Source organism: Falco punctatus (assembly GCF_963210335.1).
Source record: "Falco punctatus genome assembly, chromosome: 2".
NCBI lineage: Eukaryota > Metazoa > Chordata > Aves > Falconiformes > Falconidae > Falco > Falco punctatus.
In genome coordinates this window covers 114,877,646-114,897,772 of record NC_137581.1, presented here as the reverse complement: position 1 = coordinate 114,897,772, position 20,127 = coordinate 114,877,646, and the positions used below count along the sequence as shown (strand labels likewise).

The 20,127-nt window shown below is 38.2% G+C and overlaps 1 protein-coding gene across 3 annotated transcripts; it reads left to right on the top strand.

Annotated features, from left to right (window-relative positions):
* Positions 1 to 5: 5 nt before the first annotated feature.
* Positions 6 to 19,921, top strand: ARL6 (ARF like GTPase 6). Of its 3 annotated transcripts, XR_013925904.1 has the most exons (9): positions 6 to 1,738; positions 4,321 to 4,471; positions 6,941 to 7,002; positions 8,694 to 8,762; positions 11,037 to 11,131; positions 14,909 to 15,038; positions 16,547 to 16,602; positions 16,716 to 17,539; positions 19,229 to 19,921. XR_013925904.1 is itself a non-coding variant. In XM_080374596.1 (8 exons), the coding sequence occupies exons 2-8, from the start codon at positions 4,349 to 4,351 to the stop codon at positions 16,730 to 16,732; spliced, it is 552 nt and encodes a 183-aa protein (XP_080230722.1). In that variant the 5' UTR covers positions 6 to 1,738; positions 4,321 to 4,348; the 3' UTR covers positions 16,733 to 19,221. The 3 variants fall into 3 exon arrangements, 2 of the variants coding, with proteins under 2 accessions (XP_080230722.1, XP_080230721.1); XM_080374596.1 differs by lacking the exon at positions 19,229 to 19,921 and having other exon boundaries at positions 16,716 to 19,221; XM_080374595.1 differs by lacking the exon at positions 16,716 to 17,539 and having other exon boundaries at positions 8 to 1,738.
* The last annotated feature ends 206 nt before the right edge of the window (positions 19,922 to 20,127 follow it).

The window sequence follows — 20,127 nt, the reverse complement described above, 5'->3', positions numbered from 1 at the left end:
AGGAGATGACGCCCTCCACTAGCAAATACTTACCCCACAACCTGATTAATTTTTAGAAAGTGCTTCAATCCAGAACTTCCCTGTGAGATTTATGCTACTTGCTTTTCCTTTAATGGCTTATAAGGTCACTATGAGGGAATCTCATGTTCTAGTCAGAACATTTCTGGGAATAGGGAAATCACGAAATCATGGTTGCAGTTTACCTCAAACCTTTAATAATAATGGAAGTGACAATAAGAATCAGAAAGCCAAACAATAGACATGTTTGTAGTATTTTTGATCTTTGAAGTTTAATGTGAAGCACATTCTATCTGGGATGTTCTGGTGTCAGTTTTGTCTTAAAAAGAACTGTTTGCATCACCGTCAAACAGCTATTTCCATTCATCACTCCTCTTCCCAGGGCAGAACTTGAGACAGTAGACTGAAAGCTGCATTCAGCAGACATAAAACTGGAGTTTTTCAAAATGAGGGGTGGAGCTCCATGAAGAAAAATTGCTTCTTCAAGCCAAGGAGGACAGAGCACCTTCTGGGAAGTGGAGGCAGAACTGGTTACTTCACCCCTCAGTCACTGCTTCTCTTTGTTCAAAACTGAAGGACAAACCCAAAAATACATTTAGTATTTCAGTCTGTGAGGGGCGAGCCTGGGACAGCATGCGGAGCGCTTCCCTGCCTCTGCTGCTTGGCCACGGGCTCTCAGCTGGGCCTGCCACGGAGGGTGTCGGCATCCAGCAGTATATAACGTTTTTTACATCCCAGGAATACCTCAACAGAGCTGAGAGAATAAGGAAAACCCGCTGTTCCAGTTCAAACCAGTCTTTTCAACTGCATTTGTTAAGTGCTGAAGCAGAGGGGGTAACAGCACGCTTTTGCGGAACTGAGAACAATTTGGCAGCTAAATAAAAGTACGTGGTAGAAAAGAGACTGGGGTTTAGTTTATACATGCTCCTGTTTGGAGCTTGTTTTAAGTGATTTAAGTTGGTGCAGCTATCCTAGAACCAGGCTCTCTGGAGAGTGCTACACAGCAAAAAATTACCAACGCGTGTTTCCGACACTGTGCCTAGCCTAGGCAAGCCGCCCTCTTCCCAAACACCATTTTTTGTCATTACTTACATGATTTTTAAATACTTTCACCCATTATTTAAGTGACAAGTGGGTTTAAGGTTTTCCCTGAACACTGTACTCCACCACACCGCCTGCTTAAGAACCAGAGTTACCGTGAACACCTTTGATGCTAATTTTTATTGACCTTTTTCTTCCTATGTTCATTGTAACACCCAAGAGGATTTATCTGAGCGCTCTTGTGGCCGCTGTGCAAGAAGAGGAGCTGGGGTTGGAAAAAAATTACACAGGTGAAGGTGAGTTACACCGGTGAAGGTGACAGGCGGCCGGGCACCAGTGACACGGCAACAGGCAAAGCTGCCACAGACGCTGACGCGCCCGAGCGGCCCCGGCCCGCTGCCCCATCACAGCGGCCGCTGAGGCGCCCGATCGGGCCCGGCCCGCTGCCCCCTCACGGCAGCCGCTGAGGCGCCCGAGCGGCCCCGGTCTGGGCCCGCTGCCCCCTCACAGCGGCCGCCGGTACCGTGCGGTGGGCGTGGCCGCAGGGCGCGCCCCGCCCCAACCACCGCCTCGCGAGCTGGCCGGAAGGGGCGGGTCTGCCGGGGGCGGGGGAGGCGGTTTCCTCGGCAACGGCGGCGGCTGGTGGCGGCGGGGCCTGGCCGACATCTCGCGGGCCGAGGTCGGTGCTGCGGCCGCGGGGAGCGCGGGAGCCGTGAGGCGCTGCATCGGTGTCGTCCGGGCCGGGCCTGGCCTGGCCCCCTGTGGGGACCCATGTCCCACCGGCGTGGGGCCCTGCGTCCCGCCCCGGGCGAGGGAATTCGCACCCGCTGCCGGTTGCGGCTGGGGGCGGCCCTGGCCGGGGCGGCGTGGGATGCTGCTGAGGGGGGGGCCTCGGCGGCGGGAGGGGACCACCTGTGCTGGCAACTGCGAGCGGCCTGGCTGCCCAGGGGTTCCCTGGCCCTGGCCGCAGGCGCTACTGGGGACCTGCTGGGCTCTGGCTCGTCGCCCCGAGTGCGGTGGGAGCAGGGGATCCTGGAAAAAAACAAAACAAAACAAAAAAAAGCATCTATCGCTAGAGGTTTAGGTGATACTAATCTGAAAAGGCCTTCTGTTGGTGGCTTAGGCAGCCTTGGTATCTCAGCGTTTATGCTTGAGTAGTCCACGTGAATTAAATGGCCTTCTAGTGCCGTTGAGTTTGGAAGGGCCATCCGCAGGTTACCTGCGCTGACCACCGTCTCAAAAACTCAAGGAGACGATGAGTATCGTGCTCTGTGGCTCGTTGCTTTCAGCACAGTGTCCTGACAATTGGGGTGACAGGTTGCCATGTCTTGTTTAGCAGCCACCAGAGACAGGTGGCCGTGCCTGCTCGGGCATCTCCGGAGAGTGTGGCCGCAGCTCGCTTGGCTCCATGTCCCGGAGCTGGAGAACAAGTTCCTGGACCAAACTCTATCCAAAATAATTTTAGGCCATGTTTAACATGCTGTATAGCATTGTAGGCTAAATATCAGCTGGCAAAAAAAAAAAAAAAAAAAAAAAAAAAAGGAACCTGTGCCAGCTGTAACTGCTGAAACTCTTCACAGCTGGGAAAAAGAATGGCAGAAAAGGGGTAGGGCAAGAAGTCAAGGGTACGTTTTTTCTATTGTATTCTTAAATAATGATTTAGCCATGTTAGGAAAAACTGCTAGAAAAAACGTGGGTTTTTAGAAAAAATTACAAAATTGCCAGAAACTGTTGCCAAAGAATGTGTATTTAGGCTTTTTTGTTTAAAAGTGAACCCCTAGAAGTATCTTTCATGTGCTTGTGTTTCCTCCTTTTCCATTTTAAGAGTACTAGCAAGGTATTTTTTTGGACCTTATCACCTAGAATACATAGATAAGACTCTTGATTGGACTAGAAAATAGCATGTTTTGGAGCAGGGTTTTGTCAGGTTAATTTGATAATAAACATCAAGCCTTAATCTGCTTTCAGAGTTGTATGTATGTTAAAAAAAGGAGTGGGGTGTAAAAGAAAGGGAGTTGGAAGAAAAGCCATAATGTTTTTTTTCTTTGAGGGAATCGCCATAACTGATGTTGGCCAATTTTAACCCAGTGACAGCTGTATGTAGCTGTTACACACATAGCCACTTGGTAGATCAGTACTAGTCTTGAATCAAAATGCACTAGATAAAGCTTTTAAAAGCATCTGTGTTAAAAAAAGAAACAGAAACATACTGCAGACAAAGGTGATGGCTTATGTGACTTTATTAAATTCAGTGAAGAGGTGAGACCAAACACTTGTCATTGATGTATTTTCCTTTTCATGCACCTGCCATGATTTTCTGGGGTAAAGATTGTGGTATGTGTCCAGTGCTGGGCGGAGGGGGGGGACACCTTTATTAAGAGAAAAAACAGCCTTCACCACGAAGTTCCTCTGACATTAGTTAACTGCTTTGTTATTGAATGCATCACAAATATTTCAGCTGTCTGATTGGTGAAATTATTCTTAGTGGAATTAATTCAGGATAGACAAGAGTTATCTATCCTCTTTGCAAAGTGTGTTCAGCCAGGTACCACAAGGGAACTCATGATGTAAGCTCCTTCGAATGTGCTACTTGACAGGTAACTTCATCTTTTTTGATGTAGGAGTTTGCAATCTCCCTGAGGTGTGGGTGAATGTTATGGTGTCTGGCTTCATGTCTGTTGGATCTATTATAATCAGTTTCTATTTGTAGTGAATGAGTTCCTAATTTATACATGTTAATATTGGCAAAGCCTGTTACAATGAGAGTTTGAATTGAATTGACAGAGGGTACTTTACTTACTCATTGGGTAAATTATGTAACAGGTGCTGAAGAAGGGAAATACTGTTTAGCTTTGTTGTGTAATTTACCACTACTGACAATCTGAAGTAAAATATAATGGTCTTCCTTTTTTTTTTTTCAGTTTGATGGAAGGTAAAGAGGCATTGCAGTTGCACTCCTATTTGGACTGCTCAGAATGATGGCAGTATTGCCACCCAGCGAATCAAGGACATTGCATTATATAGACAGGGCTATAAACAGTCAATCTGCTTTTGTGTCGAGGCCTCTTCGCTATAATCAGCTTACACTCCATTTGCTTAGCATACCAAGCAAACCTGCTGTGACAGTGTTTGTATAGTGTCTTATTCGCACTGTCCTTTTAAAAGTTTAAGGACTGCTTAGCCACATGCCCACCTACTGTGCTAGCGCTGCTGTAACAGTTTTCCAACAGCTATTTCCTTCTCCGATTTTCTGAACAACAGGTAATCCCTGTGTATTTGAACCAGAATTATGGGATTGTTTGACAAGCTAGCGGGATGGCTTGGGCTGAAGAAAAAGGAGGTTCACGTTTTGTGCCTTGGCTTGGACAATAGCGGCAAAACAACAATCATAAATAAACTTAAACCTTCAAATGTAAGTAGCCTACTTAGTTCACTGTTGACATTTTTACTGCAGAATTGATGGTTGTTTAAACTGGTTTTGCATGCTGTTATACTAAATGTAACCATGGAAAAGATGTGAAGAACTCTTTGATTTAGTACAGTGGAACAAATATGTTTATGAGTTTCCAACTGACTAAATATAAGCATCTGCATGCATATTAGGAAAACATTTCCCAAAAAATCGCTGTTGATATGGCATGATTTTTCTAAGATGACCAGTAAGGAATGGTTTATGATGGCTGAAATCAGGATCTGAAAAGTTTTCCTTAAGTCACTTAAATAATTGCTACAGGATTGCAGTTATGAGTGATGTGTCGATCATTTGGGTTTAATACAGTTGTATAACAACTCATCTAAATTCCTCGTGTTTATTTTAATCTTTTCCTGAGAAATAATAAAGATATAATAAATAATAAAATAGGAAATAATGTGAAGATGCATACTTAATAGTGACTTTGGCATTTTTGAAGCAGAATAGCTTTTTAAATGAAGTAGCATTTATGCTTGCAGTTCATTCATCCAGTGAAAAGTGTTTCAGGCCACTAAGAGTGCATAATATTCTGAGCAAATTTTTAAAATAGGTTTACTGTGTTTCTAGGTGTATCTATGGAATAGAAATAGATTAATTTTGTTAGGCATGTTCAAAGTCAGAGGCTTGTGCATCTTGGTTATATGCATTTGCAAAACTGTGACTTCTGCTGTTTATATCAGGACACAGCTTTTGGGTTTTAATTTCCACTGAACTTTTCCTAAAGAGTACCACTGGACATTGTTTAGAAAATGTAGCATGGTAAAGTCTCTGCCACTCTTCTATTCCGGGCAATTATTCTTTCATGAAAATTAAATAGATTTATAGACAAATATGAAAACTGCTACTATATGCTGCCAGTCATTTTGGAGAAATACTACAATTTGTACCAGGCAAATTATATATTTATGTAATTTTTTGAGACATTTATTGTAGCAGGGTTTTTATGTCATGCCTTAAGCGGTAAAGGATTCCTAACTAGAGTTGAATGCAGACTACAAGATTCATCGCAATAATAGGTATTAGAGAAGGTTCCAAGGGAATTACACAAGCACAATAAATAGAAATTACTTGCTTTGCTGTAAATTGTGTCATGAGAATCTGCTTCTGAACATTTTCATTTAACATGATGCTTTTAGGAGGATAGCTTTGTGTACAACTTGTGTAAGTCCTATCCTTGCAAGACGTGACAAATTCTTTAATGTGCAACAAGTGTCATTAGATCAGATTTGGTGTAATTGTTTATTTTTAGGAAGATCAATGGATAGATGATTTTGAGCTGTGGATCAGCCCAGCCACCTTGAGAACTACTAGTTTTCCCCAGGGGCAATATATTGGGTGTCTGGCAAATACAAGCATCTGTTTGGAGTTGTTTCTTCTGAGACTGATAAATACGTTTGAAAGAAATGTTAAAGAAGTAACATCTCTTCTACTCTGCAATAATTTTCCCTTGGTGACAGGAACTGTGGACTAAACTGTTTATTTACAGTGGTGGAATGCCATTTTCATAATGAAGCTCCAGGTGAACAAGCTGAGCTTGCTTCAGTTGTATGTGAGGAGTCAGTTGCTTATAGATAACATTTTTAATAAAGGGGCTCTAGAAAGCCTGTAAAAGGATTGCATCTCACTGTCTCAGACAGCTCTGTAATCTAATGAATGTGACCTTTCTCACCGATCAATATCGATGCTTCTTGAAGGAGCTATACTGTTGTACCAACTTCGCTGATAAGTTGCTTGGATAGCTCCACAGTAAACCTGGTTATCAGACAGATCTATTAATAATGCTTTATGGTTTGGCCATTCCTCTGTGGCAAATGGTGTTTTCTTTTAGTGGTCTAGTAGTTAAAATAGAATAGAAGCCATTGTGTAACGTCTGAAGTATAATTCCCAATGTCAAATATCCTGCCTGTGGACAGAAGCTGGGAGTATGGCCAATCTAGTATCTTGATAGAATTATACCCTCCTCTACCTAAGAGGCTTGCGATAATGTACAGACTTGTTTGGGTTGACATTGTGACTTCCAAAGTGCACAAATATTGTGAAATTTGACCTCAGTCATAATCTTCAAGCAGTTTTCTTCCATGGTAACCTATCTCCTATTTATGTGATGTACACCCATACATGTACAAACAGACTAATGTAAACGGTAGAATCTCATTCTTGAGGCTAAAATGTCTTCAATGCTCTTGTCCAACAGCATTCACTGTATTTCCTAGAAAATACAAAACCTTGATTTTTAATTACTGTACTTTCTGGGAACTTTTTTACTGTAATGTATCTGGATTGTAGAAAGTTTCTTGTATTGCATAGTTTGGGGAAAAATAGATCTGTAGTGTATTCATGTTTCAAATATATTTCAATATTTGCATTTTCCAACTTGATTGTAAAATTTTTACTTTCTTTCCTTTAAAGGCTCAAACTCAGGACATTGTTCCAACAATAGGATTCAGCATAGAGAAATTCAAGACTTCAAGGTGGTAGTTTCTTTTGTTTTCTCCATTTAACAGTAATTAATATACAGTAGTTGGACTTAATTACCTCTTTCAGTGGGATGTAACTGAGTATAGTGTGCGGTGGTATAATGACCTGACATATGTATTGTGTTGCTATAAAACTATACATGTGTTCCAAAAAAATTTTTTTTTTTTGCAGTAGTGTATATTAATATCTGATGTCTGTCTGTTAAGAATTTCAGAATAGGGCACTGTTACAGACCTGAGGAGAGACAGTTGCTTAGGTGGTAACCAATATTCCATTAAACACTCTCACTGGAAGGGACTCTGAAGAGATTACAGTCTAATCTCATTAAATGAAAAATGGTGGCGACAGCATTAGCAATGTAAAGATGGCAGGGGCAAAGATCAGGAACAGGAGGAAGAAATCATTAGTAGAATGAAGGCTAAGATTTAGAAAAGGAATGTTGTGAGACAAAGATACTTCAAGGAGGTAACATTAGTTAACATTTTATTCTGTAGTCTTCACAATGTATTTTTAATGGATACAGTTAGTCTTCAAACCAAGCAACGTGCCCCACTGGATGAGAGATCTGCAAAAAAATTGTTTATTCATTGAGCTGATGTGTGGGGCTGATAGGTTTCGTGTTTTTATAGGAGGCTCAACAACTGTATTCTTTCTCAGTAAAGCACGTGTGAGAATGTGAATCAGTTAATATTGCTTTCCTTTATTCTCATCCTGTAACAGGAGAGGTGACCTGCAAATACATCATGTAGAATGATTTAAAAAACTCAAACTCACAACCCATCCCCACCCCAAAACCTCATTAATCTAATATTACAATCAAAACATTGTTTGGGGGTTGCTAATAACTACACATAGCAGAGCAGCTAGTCAAGAATCAGAGGATGTCTACATACAGAGTGGAAAGGATGGCTGGAGAGCTTCCTTTTCCAAACCTTTTTTTTTATGTGGCCTCCACTTGGGGGAGATAGCTTAATACTGAATTAAGCATTTGTTGATTTCTATGTGGTTTACTGAATTATGAATTATGAAGTTTTGCCTCTGTAAACATTTCAGGAGTGGATCAGAATTTTTTTCTAATGTTCTTTAAGTTGATTCACTGTATTTAGCATTTGGGTAAAATGTCAAAGTTGTGAAGACTACCCTTTGTAGATTTTGTAGATTGGTCATCTGAAGTAACCTGTTATTAATAGAAGGTGATTATTTTTTTTTCTGAAGGTGGAATTATTTTTTTTAAAGCCTCTTATTTTGTATACAGAACCCTTTGGATGTTATTGGTGCCTGTCTAAGGACAGAATTTAAGACAAGCTGTGAATTTTAAGTCATGGATGATCTGAATTTTGTTTACTTAGCATTATAAACAATATTCGATACTAACTTGATAACAAGAGAGGCTGAATGGGATATTATTTTATATCTGATGTGACTTTATAATTGGTTTTGTTCTTTTCAGAGAATAAACAAACACATTTTCTCATACGAAGTTTTTCTATAATAAGACTGCAAAACTGGGTAGGATAGGTAGTGTGAAGGCAGGTAAAGTAACCAGAGTTCCTTTGGGAATCTTTCCCAGTTGATTAGGATTCAAGTTGATCTGGCTTTTTTTCTGTCAGGGCAGCAAAGCAAATAATTTGGGTTTGGCGTTTGTTCTCTGTTTCTGTGTCTCATATGCTTCTTTTCTTTGCAGTTTGTCTTTCACAGTGTTTGATATGTCAGGTCAAGGGAGATACAGAAACCTCTGGGAACATTACTACAAGTAAGCCTATCATTTATTTTAAAGCATTGCTGTTCATATTGGCTGTTTTGTGTGTTATTTAAACAGAGTATGGTAATATCTAGTGGTTAAAAGTGATTCAGTGAAGATTTACACCTGGTGTTTGACAGAAGGTCATGCTGGATAAATACAACTTCTCTTTCTGTTCTAAAAACTGAAAAATTTTATACGCTGCTAGTCAGCATGCTTTTGGGGACATCTTGTTGACTCAGCGATTAGGGGAGCATACTAGAGGTGGGATTTACATGTTGAAACCTGAAAATCGATCCTGTAAGAAAGCGCCAAGATGAATTAGGCTTCCTGTTTTTCTGTTCTTCTGTAGGTAAGTGACTTAAGACCTAAAAGGTATTGGCTGATGTCTGAGATTTTGAGAGGTGAGGGAAATTAACCTCAGAGAATGAGAAACAAACATGTAACTAAGAACTTGACCAGGTATTCCTAGATGTTATTTATTAAGCAGAATATTTGCGGTACTTTATGAAACTATGGTATTGCCTTATTTGTAATAGTGCCAATTGCTGGTTTTCTGGCTTCTAATGAAACTTGAATCTTCATTTATGTTGTCTCATTGTTATTCTGTAATACCTGATGCTGATCTAAATAAGGTGAACCGTAGTAAACCACATAGAAATAGCTTGGAGAAATAGAACAGAGAAATTATTAATATTATCATACTCATTAATATTTGATGTGATAGAGAGTAAAGTATTCTTAACTAAGGATTAACACTTCATGTCCTTTCTGTGGAAAATGTGTTATTTTTTTTATTTTTTTTGGAATTTTTTTGAACAATGATATATTTGAAATATTTTCTTGAAAACTTGTTATGTGGGTAGATCTTCATTGTTCGAGTGTGTTAGATGTATGTCTCCCAAATCTTTTGGATTTCAATAACTGATGCCCTTAGGCTGTTCCCAAAATACTACCCAAGTGCTTTGTAAGCAAACAATTTTTCTGACTGCTGTATTTATACAGTTTATAAAAGTTATGCAAGATTTAATTTGCAAGAATTGCAAAATGGCAATCAAATCCGATCAAGTGTCTAAGTGGCTACTTTCGCATACTTGAAGCTTGCTGTTTTCTTCTGTTTGGCTTGAAACTGTCTTCTAGTATGTTCTCAAAGTACACTTGTCTTAAATATCTGTAAACTTGGGTTGTGTCCCTATTACTCGTACGTCTTTTTGAAGTTATATTTTTGGTGGGAAATAGATGCTAAGACTATGATTCCTCTAGAAAAATACTGTATGTTCATAAAAATTACTTAGACGTTTTCAGCTAATACACAAAAGCTTTATTTGCTGTTGGAGCTCTGTACTCCAGAAAAGAACGGACCTTCTGATACAGTCTTAGGCTGGTTGAGTTATTTCTGGTTTTGAGTAGATCTAGGACTGTTTCTTATCAAAATACAAAGGTAGATGGTGCTGGAGGCAGTGGGGTGAAGAATGTAGCCTTAATGATGTCTCAGAAGAATGTAAAACAAAGGAGAAGTGAATGTTACATCAAAATGTAAATAAAAATACCTCGTATGGGTGTTTGTAATTGTTCATCTGAATTGGTCAGACTTTAACTTGCTTTCAAATAAGTTTCAGTAAATAGAACATCAAATCATAAAATATTAATAATATCTTGAAATAATGAGCTGAAAGTTGTATATATGTTGTGACTGTGGTCATATTGCCAGAAAAATGTCTTAATGATTTGCAATAGGTGACAGTTTTTTCCTGTTACTCAAAACAAAAGAAAGATCCTGTTTATGCCGGCTTTTGTAAAAGCTAAATTAATCTGCATGTGCCTAGTTGTTAAACAGATGTGGACACACATTTTTTTCTGAAAAGGTAATTGACCTTTCTCTAAATAAACTTGTTCTAGTGTAGGAAATTATTTCTACAAAAACCTGTCCTGATTTTCTTTGTCTGTCTGACCACACTGTCAGAATAGCGGTTGGTTACATTTTCAGAGTTCTTTTTTCAGCCTTAGTAGTGAAATCAAGCTTTTTTGAAGGGTCTGTGTAGAGTGAACTTTGTATGAGTCACACAGCTAACAACATCATGTCTCAAAAAATTATGCAGGTTACCAAAAGATTGAATTTCAGAAATAAGACTGGATTCAAATGTTAATGGTAAATAACAACAAAAAATAGATGGAAAAAAATCATCAGGTTGGTTTGCTTTTTTTGGTGTTTCTTCTGAAGCCTTTTCTTAGTCACAGTTTAAGAGAACCTATAATTTGCCTCTTTGCTTTTTTTATGTTATGCAGAGAAGGCCAAGCCATTATTTTTGTCATTGATAGCAGTGACAAATTAAGAATGGTTGTGGCCAAAGAAGAGCTTGACACCCTTCTGAATCATCCAGGTGAGGAGGCTTTTTTCCCCTTCTGTCTCCATATTTGTTATGTTGTCTTAAGAAAAGCCCTGATCTGATCTGACACATTGTGCATTCTGAGTACTTTGCAAATATTTTAGCTGTTCATGAATACTAGAACAGTAATAGTCTTCAATAAGTTTGGCATTTGGGGTTTTTTATACCTATTCACACTTACAAACTGACTATACTTCATTTGGCTACACTGAGTTGAATTGGTTTCTTATCAATCAGTGTAGATCCAAAGTTGCATTGTTTTGAGGAAGAATTAGACTTGGACCCTTTGAAAGCTGGAGAGCCTGTATGTGATGACCAACACATACAAAAAGGTCTATCTCTGTCTGAATTTTTCCATGAAGACAGCTAATTCCTTTAATGTAACTTTTAATTTCTTTTTTCATCTCCTTTCTATTTATTATGCTTTTGTCACAAATAAGAAGGGATAATTATACCACTCAGTTTCAATTGCTTATAAAAGGATACATGGGATGGGAGAGGATATAAGAGCATTCATAAGGGGGTTTGTTTATTTTGTTTGGGTTTTTTTACACGAGACTATACTTTTTTAATTAAGTTCTGAGATCAGTGAATTCTCTGCTTCTTTGCCCTTCCATATAGCAACATTACTGGAATGTTTTTGTAAGCAGTCTGCAATTTTGACTTTCAGCACTTAAAGTAGTTGCTGTGACTAACTAGATTATAAAACTACATGCAGGAAATTTAAAAGTGAAATAATCCTGTAATTCCTTATTTATTTATTAAGCTGGTAGAGCCTTAACTTGTGGGGTTACCATGCTGAAAGTAAGAATGGAGAAGCTGACTTGTATTTCCACCCAAGAAAAGTAGTATGTGATAGGGGCGGTTATGTTAATATGATTTCATTTTCTATGAAGACTGCGTGTAATACATTAGTTAGTCAACAAAGATGCTGTAGCTGAGCGTGTGTGAGCTGACTGGGCCCTCTTAATTTCGTGCTGGAGGGTATGGGCCACTTCACATGCAGACATTGAAAAGACAGTCTGGCAGATGTCAAAGGGGAGGATGAGGTGAACCAAAGGCTGCAGGTGAATTATAGAGAGGCCAGGGAACTTTGTACCAAAGCAGGTATTAACCACAGTAGTAAAAGGCAATTGTGTTGGTAAAATGGGACCAAGGGTGGGAAGTAAAGACTGCTGCAATAAGTTACTGGTTTATTAGAAGGCAAAAGAGTGAAAATATTAAGACTGAGGAGATGCAACCTTAGGTGGGACTTTTCATTTAGGCATTAATAGGTTATTAACACTGATTTAGCAGGTCAGCACTGTTCAGATTTTGACGTATTTGTGTCTTCTAGTTCTGAAAGACCACGGCTGTGCCCACCTAGTACATTGTATAGAACCAGGAAAGGGCAGTTGAGTGTTTCTGCCTTGGAGTAGCTCAGTTCAAATGCAGCAACAGTGTTCCTGTTCCAGTGTTTCAGATTTTTGATAGTTCCTATCTAAGAGAACCAAAGAGAAAAAAAAGTTCTTCTAGTAGTAATGTTTGATAAAAGTAGCTTTAACTGAATTGATATATAACTGTTTTACTGTAGCAATATTTTTATTTGTATTACTGTTCTGCTTTTTGTTTCTGCATACCCTACTTTCTCCCCATCTGTGTTTCTGCCTCTGTGAACCTTGTGGAGTGCTTTAAATTTACGTGTGCTTGCTTAAGGTTTAAATGGATGCAGTAACAACCTTGAATCAATTCCTGTCTCTGAAAGTCTTAGCAATTCTTCAGTAAAACAGTTCCCTCACTTTTTTGCCAGACTTTGCCTGAGGTTGTCAGAAAGGGAGGGTGTACTGTCAAGTGTCAACGGGGTTAGAAGTTGTACTAGCTGGGACTGTTCTATGGATCAGAACCATAAATTATTTTTACTTACATAACTGGACAACGCTCTGCAAATAATGGCTTGTTTAATGATCACTGTTACAGTATTATTTTTTTTAAAACAAACTTCATTCTTTAGCATTTTGTAAGAGGGTAGTGTGCAGATTTCTTGGTTTGGATACTAACTCTTGGGTCACTTGACCTCCAGCACATGCTTCTAAACTAAACTGAAATCCCTGTGAATTTGAAATTCTTTGTATGAAATTACACATCACAAATATCTAGTGTCTGGGATTTTTTTTAATGCGTAACTCATAACTACGTGCAAATAGAAAATTTAACTTTCCATTAATGACTGTGAAAAAGGGTTGTGGGGGGTGGCAGCGAGCAAATACTGTGTAGCAGGAAACAATGATAAGGTAGGAAATAATCTAAAACCATGCAACCACCACTTTATTTAGCAAACATCTTTCAGTGTACATTTATGAGTCTATGTGGGTAGGTTGTGCCCCTTCTTAATTGCTTTAGAAAAGTACTGAAAATTTCTTGATTAACTTGGCTACTTGCATACACAATGTCAACTAATTTGTGTGGGCTTAATTTATCCATAACCTGCAACCTGGCCAGGGTTCATTTATTTATACTATAGGTTAATGTAGAAGTTCCAATCAGGAGACACAAAAGTTGTTCAACTGTGGAATCAAAGCAAAGATTTAATGATACTCTGTGCTTATATTTTGAGGCCTTTTTTTTGTGTTAGAGGGTAACAGAGGAAAAAATAGCTCCAGACAGAGTAAATAGTTGTGGAAATCTTCAGCATTTTAGTCAGCATTTGATGTCTGAGTATGAATGAATAGATAGTGTTACTTCCACTGGTTTTTGTGGAAAGGTTCAGTAGGGGGTTTGAAAAGAACCTAATTAGGAACGTTCAAACCACTTCAGCACTGACAGTTTGTTGGGTTTTTTGGGGTTTTGTCCCCCTTCCCCCAGGAGGGGCAGCTGGCTTATGTTTGAAGTTTTTAAATAAATCCTTAGCTTGTTTTCTATATGAAATAACCTTTTATTTTTACAATTTAAAAAAAACCCAAAACTGTATAGCAGTTTTCGTTGGGGAGGGGTCTAACTTCTTTTGCCATCCAGAATTGATTGATAGAATCAAATCTAGATTTTTCTCTAATCCTTTGTTTAAATAATGTGAAAAGATCTTACAGTTAGCATTGGTGCTGGTAATTTTTTGGTAGTTTTACATCTGTCAGATTTTAAGAGAGTATACTTCCTTTCCTTCCAATGACTCTATTCTTTTGTGGTAATCAGCGAGGCTTGTGCTTTTGAATGTGTAAATATGCCAGAAATTGCCAGTGTACTTTGTTTGATCTGTAGTTCTCAGTGCTAGCTGATAAGAACTTTTGGAAGAAAGTCCTTCTTCAAGTGAAGGTAGGATAAGTGATGTCCAGACATGCACTTTTTTTTTTATGAAGCCATGGACATTCTCCAGGATGCCGAAGGATAATTCAGACTACTGTTATGCACCTATTGTTGTGAGGTTATGAATGAACAGAAATAATTGTTTCTGTCCATTTCATACATCCAGTTCTCACTAAGCAGAGATGTGTAGCATTTGTAGGCAGTTGTTTGATCTCTGATCCTCGGCTTCACCAGCAATTTATACCTGCAGCTTTAAATGTATGTATAAGGTAGGGAGGGAGTGGGTGGAAGATCCCAAAGCCTTCCAGAAAGTTTGTGAGCATTCTTGAAGCATGCATCAGAGGACATGTGACCCAACAGTGTGCGTCTTGGTAGGATACAACCTTCAGAGAATGGCAGTTCCAGGTGAGCAGAATATCTTCCTGTATTGTTTGTAGCTTATTACATGTAGAGATTAGTAAGTATCATGATCGTTATGTTTCTGCCCATGCCTAGATATTAAGCACCGTCGACTGCCTATTCTCTTCTTTGCTAACAAGATGGACCTCAGGGATGCAATATCATCTGTGAAAGTATCTCAGTTACTGTCATTAGAAAACATCAAAGACAAGCCCTGGCATATCTGGTAATTTCCCCTTTTTGTATCCTTTTATTGGTATTGCTTTGTACAGTCATATTTAAGCTCTATCATGCCACTCAGTATTATGCAACATAAATTGAATCAACCAGATAAAATGCTGTGCTGCCACATGTGGAAACAGTAGTAACATTACAATACTTGCTATAAAACTTGTTTTAAATGCACAATGCATTCATGTAGACTGTGTCTTGAAAATTTTCACAATAGAACTGTTACCCAGAGAGTGAAATGGAAGACTGCTACTGAAATCAGAAAGCAGTGGTTTATCAGAAGAGCTGCTGCTATTTTTTGCTGGGAAATTGAGTAGAATTTTTATCAGAGTGCTGCTGCTAGTTTGTCTTGTAGGTTTCAGAATATCAACAATAAAACCTTTAGAGTTGGGGTTTTTTTCCACTGTGCAGATGCTTTAGCAAACTACTGTTGAAAAACCATTTCGCAACTGTTCTCATGTGAATTCAGAGGGACACAGTACTCTTTGTACTGTGTAATGTGTGAGGGGATTTTTACTTGTAGAAACTAGTGTCTTTTCTGTCTGAAGGATTTAAGTTTTCCTATAAATAGAAGGATTTTATATTAGTGTTCACAAGGAAAAAAACCTCTCATTATATCAAAAGTGTTTTATAGGAGTTAATTTTTTGTCTTAATAAAGTCCTCAGATACTATTAAAAAAGTGCAATCAGCAGCTAAATGCTACTGAAAACTACAATATTCATTTTAGGCCCTTTCACACTGAACTTGATTACCTGGCCATTGTTTTAGGGGTCACTGCTTTTTGTCTCAGGAATTACACTGATGAATTCCCAAGGTCCTTGGAAGATAATTTTATAGCTAACCACAGTAACAATCTAGATTTATTGCTGTGCTAGTTTTCATAAACTGAAGAACGAGGAGCCTTTAAACAGTTATGACCCTGTGATTCAAAAGGTAGATTTACGCTGTTCTCAGTGTAGCTTAATATTAATATATATTAACAGATACTCCTAGGGTTGCTGTTACAATGAAGTATATATGCCCTATACTTTCTTCCTCTAGTACTCCAACATTATCGCTGTGTATAGGAGCTGAGTGGCAGGACAGTTGGACTTGATGATCTTAAAGGTCTTTTCCAACCTAAATGATTCTATGATTCATCACTGTTCTTGCAGGTAGTAAACATCTTTTATAGCATAGTCTGAGGAGGGTGTTATCTAAGTGGAGGTGCCACAGAACAATGTGGCTGCCTTGTGTGGGAGCTCTTCCAGAAACCCCTCATATTCTAAGAATGATTCCTCTGCCTTGAAACTGGAATTAAAATACAGATTGCATCTTGGAATGGTGGTTCCATATTGGGGAGGTACTCTAGAATACATCATTTGAGAAGTGGCCTTCTCCATGTGAAGAAAACTTAAGTACTTGATGCTGCTTTGCAGTTCTGTAAATTACAAGTATAGCGATTGACTCCACTAAACCCGGTATATTTACAACATTTTCATAATTTGATTTGTTTCTTTCAGTGCCAGTGATGCTCTTAAAGGAGAAGGGTTACAAGAAGGTGTGGATTGGCTCCAAGGTATACCATATGTCATTCTCTTGCTCTATTTTCATTCTGTTCAACTTTTTCATTTTGTAAGGTTTTTTCTTTATTATTTCCTTTGTTTTCTTTCTGTCTACTTCTGCTGTCAGACCAAATTACACAGTGAGTACTGATGCTCTGTCTCATATTTGCCTTTCATTTACCTCCTTAAAGTACTCAAAAGATCACGTCAGTTTCTCCGACAGAAGTGTATACTATGAAATATTAATGCATACTCTTGCAAACAGTGTAAGGCTTTCTTGTAAACAATAATAATACCATTTCCTGCGCTTCAATTTATTATTGTAGTAGTTCAGCTTGTTCTTTAATTTATTCTTACTGTCCTGTTACAGTTTTACGTAACCTAAGGTTACATATCAGGAAATGGTGAATAAGCAGGCTAGCAAAATAAGCAAAGTACAGAAACGCAGTAGTTTTGATTATTCAACTTCAGCTCTTTAATCTAGAGCCAAAATAAGAACATCTTACAGTATAATGATCATAGTTTATGCAGACATTCATAACTGCATACAAAATATCAGATCCAGCTTAGGTGATGTATTGCATATACATTTTTATTTGCAAACTTGGTATGGATGTTGTATATCCTTCTGTTGTATGTTGGCAAGGTTCTGGTGTCTCTTATCCTCCCATGTACTGCTAAATGCATAGAATAGCGAAGTGTGGTATTGTTTTGGTAGACTCATTCTAAATTTAGCTCCCTAATTTACGTTGCTTACGCTCCCAAGTGTTTTGGGTCTCCTGTTCCAATCTGAACCTGGAAGACGGGTTTCCCTGCAGTGGCGTGTCCTCTGCTGTGGCAGCCGCTAGATGTCAGCCCCGATCCAGAATCCAGAGTCAACCAAACTAATTTCCTTCAAACTGCAGCTAAATGATAGCCGTTGTCCCTGACTTGACAGATCTGCATTTATCTGTGGGTACCAGACTGTCCTTCCTAATCAGAATCCTTACTGCTAATTAGAAAGATGGTGTATTTTACAGTGTTATTGCAGAATAAAACACATTTGGTCATGTTTTCAGAGGAAGGGAGACCAACCAAAAATAAGTCTTTACAAAATAATTTGCTGCCCTACAGAACAACAGTGATGCATCCTCCACCATCTAAAAAAGTTCTGTGGTGGGGAACCAGTGTCTCGGTAGAGAGTTTCCTTCCTTGCTGTACCCTATTATCATAGAGGTAGATTCCCAATGATGTATTTTTTTCCAGATCTCAGGTATAATTATGATTTTGTATTATTTTCCTGTGATTTTCAGGGTCTCTGCTTACCTTTGAGCAACCTTTAAATTTCAGTCCAAATTTCAAATTGATGGTTTTGTACATAGCTTCAAGCTACTTAAAAATATCTCAAATGCTTGCCTAAATATTTTCTGACAAACTATTAAAGTTGTATGTAGATTTTTAAGCACAGTAAGCAGGTGCTTCTGCTGTCATTCACTTACATAGGTCTTCATAGCTATTAATTTCTTATGTATTGTTAACTCTTAATTTTCTGACCTGAAATTTTTTATGGATGGGTTTATCTAAACATTTTCTTTTACTTCATGGCTCAGTGTCCCCAACAGTTGGAGGGATTAGATTTAAACTGCATTATTGCCTAAACACATGCAGTTTGGCAGTTATACTTTTAATGGATGGTTCAAGAAAATGTCTTTTTACTACTATTCTCCTCATTCCTAAAGCACTAGATGGAAATATTTGGAACGACTCTTAAGTTATAGTGGTCCCTAAATGACAGCCTGTGGATGCCATGAAATCCAGTGGAGGAATTGACAACTGATTAACGAATGCACAGTTCTCCTTATCAACAGCCATGCTTTCCTTAGTTACCTTTTGCAGACCCATTACACAGGTAGCTCGCAGATCTGGGGCAGCAGGGGCAGAAGTTTTTGCCTTTTTTTCCCCTGGTGAAGGCTGAGTTTGCCTATTTCCCTACTTAGCGATGGGGTTACTATTGCAACAACACATTATTGGTAGGGTAAAACTAACCTGTCTCTCAACAGTCTAAACCCAGTTCACATTCCCTATTAGTGCTGAGAAATTGTGCTGATTTCCACATTTTGTGATGGGGATGCAGTATATTTATGCTAACTCAGGGAATGCCTGTAGTGAATTGAGAAGTGGCAATCAGGCAGCAGTATGGAGAAATTTGGCTATTGAGAGCAAAGAAGTTTTCATGTGAGTTATTAAAAAAAAAACTTTAAATCCTTTGCATCTGGGGAGTTAATGTGTGTTCAGTTATGTGGAAGATGAAACGTACAAGGAATTGAAATGCATACTTCATAAAGTAAACTTCCAGGTCTTATTCTCATCAGCTTACTTTATAAGCCCAAAAAAATATAAAAATTGAATTATGTGGAAGAGCCTTCCAGTCCAGTTAGCAACATTTGGGGGAAAAAACTTGGCTACAGAGGAATTTCTGAAGTGGATGAGAGAGCAAGTTGAAAACAACACTAACTGCATTGTGCCCCAGTCAAGTAGCTACACTAAAGTATCTATTGGTGTAGTTCTGTAACCCAGACAATACTGGGTTATTTTTTCAAAAAGCAAAACACAACAAGAATTCACCTTGTGTTAAGATTAAATGTTTCTTTTTATTAACAGATCAGATCCAAGCAATGAAGACATGAGAGATAAATAAAGGATATATGGCATTCTTTTACAAACTTTGTCAGTAGGGGTACAAGATCCTTGGAAAGGAAGAATGATTTAAAGAAAATGAACAGTTCAGCTAAAATATACTGTGTTGACTTGTTTCGTTTTAGTATCTCTTCCAGGAAAACTGAGTGTAGGCAACATAGCACCTCAGGTATGCACACTGATGAATTAAATTGAATCTTGTAACTGGAGAGCCTATTTTAAAAAAAGAATTGTGTTAACAATAAACATCTGCATTCATTTGAGTTTTAGATGATAGCCATCAGGAAATGCCCCTCTGTTTTTTAAGGGGGCACCTTTTGACCAAATGGAAATATTTATTTTCCAGAGAAAAAAAAAATCAGCACTTCCTGAAATACAGCTGCATGAGATATGTACTAATTTTAGGTGCCCATTTCTAGGTATTTCTGCATTTTTTTTATTGTAAAGTTTGACATTCAGTTTTTAGTAACCATCTACAATAGGCTTCTAGAGGAATATTTTGATTTAAAAGACAAGGATTCAAATATTCAGTGTATTTGCTATAGATGATTGCAGATGTTTTTAAGGAACTGATTTTAATGAAATGTTATGAATTGATTTTGTGATATGCCATGGTTATTGTTGCATTCCCATTAATAAAACTTCAAATATACAACATGCCATGGTTTGTTTTTTTAACTTAAAATGTTCACTGATGGTCTTGACATCTTAAGAGATTTTTGGTTTTCTGTTAGTTTCATTTGGAATTTGTTTATCCATTTTTCAACGAATATAGCACTGTATACTGTAATAAAATTGTGTCTCCTTTGCCAAAAAAATTTTTTAATATATTTGCTACACTTTCTAATAAACTAGACTGCTCT

Bases quoted from the DNA above. Each gene is read 5' to 3' on its own strand.
- ARL6 (XM_080374595.1), top strand. From the start codon at position 4,349: ATGGGATTGTTTGACAAGCTAGCGGGATGGCTTGGGCTGAAGAAAAAG. The intron at 7,003-8,693 runs GTGGTAGTTTCT...TTTTCTTTGCAG, and splicing joins GAGAAATTCAAGACTTCAAG to TTTGTCTTTCACAGTGTTTG. The intron at 8,763-11,036 runs GTAAGCCTATCA...TATGTTATGCAG, and splicing joins CTCTGGGAACATTACTACAA to AGAAGGCCAAGCCATTATTT.